The 2,051-nt window shown below is 33.6% G+C and overlaps 1 protein-coding gene across 1 annotated transcript in view; it reads left to right on the top strand.

Annotated features, from left to right (window-relative positions):
- Positions 1 to 2,051, top strand: part of LOC106531163 (zinc finger protein 184-like) — a 15,037-nt gene that overhangs the window by 10,243 nt on the left and 2,743 nt on the right. The window contains exon 4 of the mRNA XM_014026945.1: positions 789 to 983. Coding sequence (XP_013882399.1) covers positions 789 to 983 — 195 coding nt within the window. The remainder of the gene's footprint in view (positions 1 to 788; positions 984 to 2,051) is intronic.

The following is a 2,051-nucleotide window of genomic DNA, read 5'->3' as shown; positions in this document are numbered from 1 at the left end:
AGACTTCTTCAGTCTGATGAGTTTCAGCTGAACTCAGCCTTATAAGCACTGCCTCCACATGGACAAACAGGTTAGCAGTGTTGTATAAAGTACCTCAAAGTGATACTTGAGTAAAAGTACAATTATCATAAAAGTACTTTGGTAAACGTTAAAGTCTTCTCTAAAAATATTACTTGAGTAAAAGTCTTAAAGTATCTGATATTTTTTGTACTTAAGTATCATAAGAAAATTTCTGACACAAAATCTACTTAAGTATTAAAAGTAAAAATAAGCGGTTAGATTTTCCCAAAATGACATTTATTAGTTGGTGACTTTTCCAAAAATCATTTTTCTAAAGGTGTGCAGACATGATGGGTTATATGGTGTCAGAATGCTTCATATTTATACTTCTCATCCAACCACAATTAAATTCACTCTATCCAGGAGACACAATTTATCAGGATAGTATTTTTAAATAGTAACAACCTGGAATTAAACAGGATTAACAACTTTCTACTTCTTGTCTTTTTTAAAAATGTAAGAAGTAGAAAGTACAGATAATTGTGTAAAAATGTAATGAGTAGAAGTAAAAAGTACACTGAAAAATAATTACTCAAGAAAATCACAGATAACCAAAATTTCTACTTAAGTACAGTAACAAAGTATTTGTACTTAGTTACTTTACAACTCTGTTTGTATTTTTATTTGGGAAACATCCTCTCCRCGCCGCTTGGTGGCGCTGTGAGCATTGATCAAACACCGGAAGTGACGTATATTAAAAGATGGCGATTTTAATTTGATTGCTTGAATGTTTAACTGGTTTTCAGCAACGATGTCTTCAGTTCCTCATCTGAGAGAGTTTATTTGCGGGAGGCTGACAGCTGCTGCTGCAGAAATCTTCTCCGAGTTTGAAAAAACCATCCTGCGGTACGAAGAAGAGATGGAGCGTCAGCGCAGACTGCTGGATCTCTGCTGGAAACCTGAACTAAAGCTGCACACAGGCGGTATGTACCCAAACTCACCTGAAACTATCGGGATTAGCAAATTAAAATCTCGTTTAGGTAAAACTCGAAATAAGAAATGGAACCGGAAGTCAAGAAAGACGCACAAAGTTACACCGGTCGGAGCCGGTAACAAGACTAGAAGGCTAGCTAAGCTAACAGCTAAATGGATGCGTGTATTTACTGGAGCGTTCCTTTAAAACAGGCAAGCCCGCTGTTTTATTTATTTATTATTTCCTGCCTGCTGCAGGCTTTAAACGAACCCATTTAATCCCATTTTTCCTGCAAAATAACTGCATGCATTTCATTCCTTAGACCTCCCTTTTTAAATCTTTCATTTTATATTGATTGTGTTAGTAAAAATGTAGGTTTTGTACTCGCTGTGAAACAGGATTGGGCAATATTAGCAAAAAAATTTATCACGATTAATTGTGGTATTTAGTCAATAACAAATAATTTGACAATTAATCCCCTGGAGTTCCTGGACAGCCTTATGTCCTGATCACACGTCGACCAAGTTAGTAAGAAAGACTTGCTCTTTGTAAAAATCTGTATCAAATTGTGTCAAAATTAAAGACTTAAGGCTGTACATCAAATTTAAATTGTGTTGATAATTGTGTTGATAAATTACAGAACATTTTTTAAAATGTTTGTCATATTTGAAGTGGAGAGGAGCACCGAGCAGACTCTGCATGGTGTCATTAATCCTATTAATTGTCAACTGCCAAAAAATAATCGATTAATGTTTTTCCACTGATTTATTGCACACAATACAATAATGCCCGACCCTGGACACAGCACGGTCTAAACTGACACAAATCCTTTATTCTGACCTGTTTACACACATGAAAAATATAAATAACAATAACATGCATAATATGTTATAATCATTATAATTTTCAAAAACCTAAAATTTAAATTTAATGAAAATTATTATCATAAAATCTAATCTGCTTTTCAATCATTATTTCACAAAATAATTTATAAAAACATAAAATATTATTTAGGAGAGCAGTTTGATTTAATTTGTTCTGTTCTTATTGTCAACAGCTGATAATTCAGTGGGATTAT

The sequence above is a fragment of the Austrofundulus limnaeus genome, unplaced genomic scaffold (assembly GCF_001266775.1).
Source record: "Austrofundulus limnaeus strain Quisiro unplaced genomic scaffold, Austrofundulus_limnaeus-1.0 Scaffold603, whole genome shotgun sequence".
In the NCBI taxonomy this organism is placed as follows: Eukaryota; Metazoa; Chordata; class Actinopteri; order Cyprinodontiformes; family Rivulidae; genus Austrofundulus; species Austrofundulus limnaeus.
Note: the sequence above shows the minus strand (reverse complement) of the source record. Positions and strands in the feature narration are given on the sequence as shown.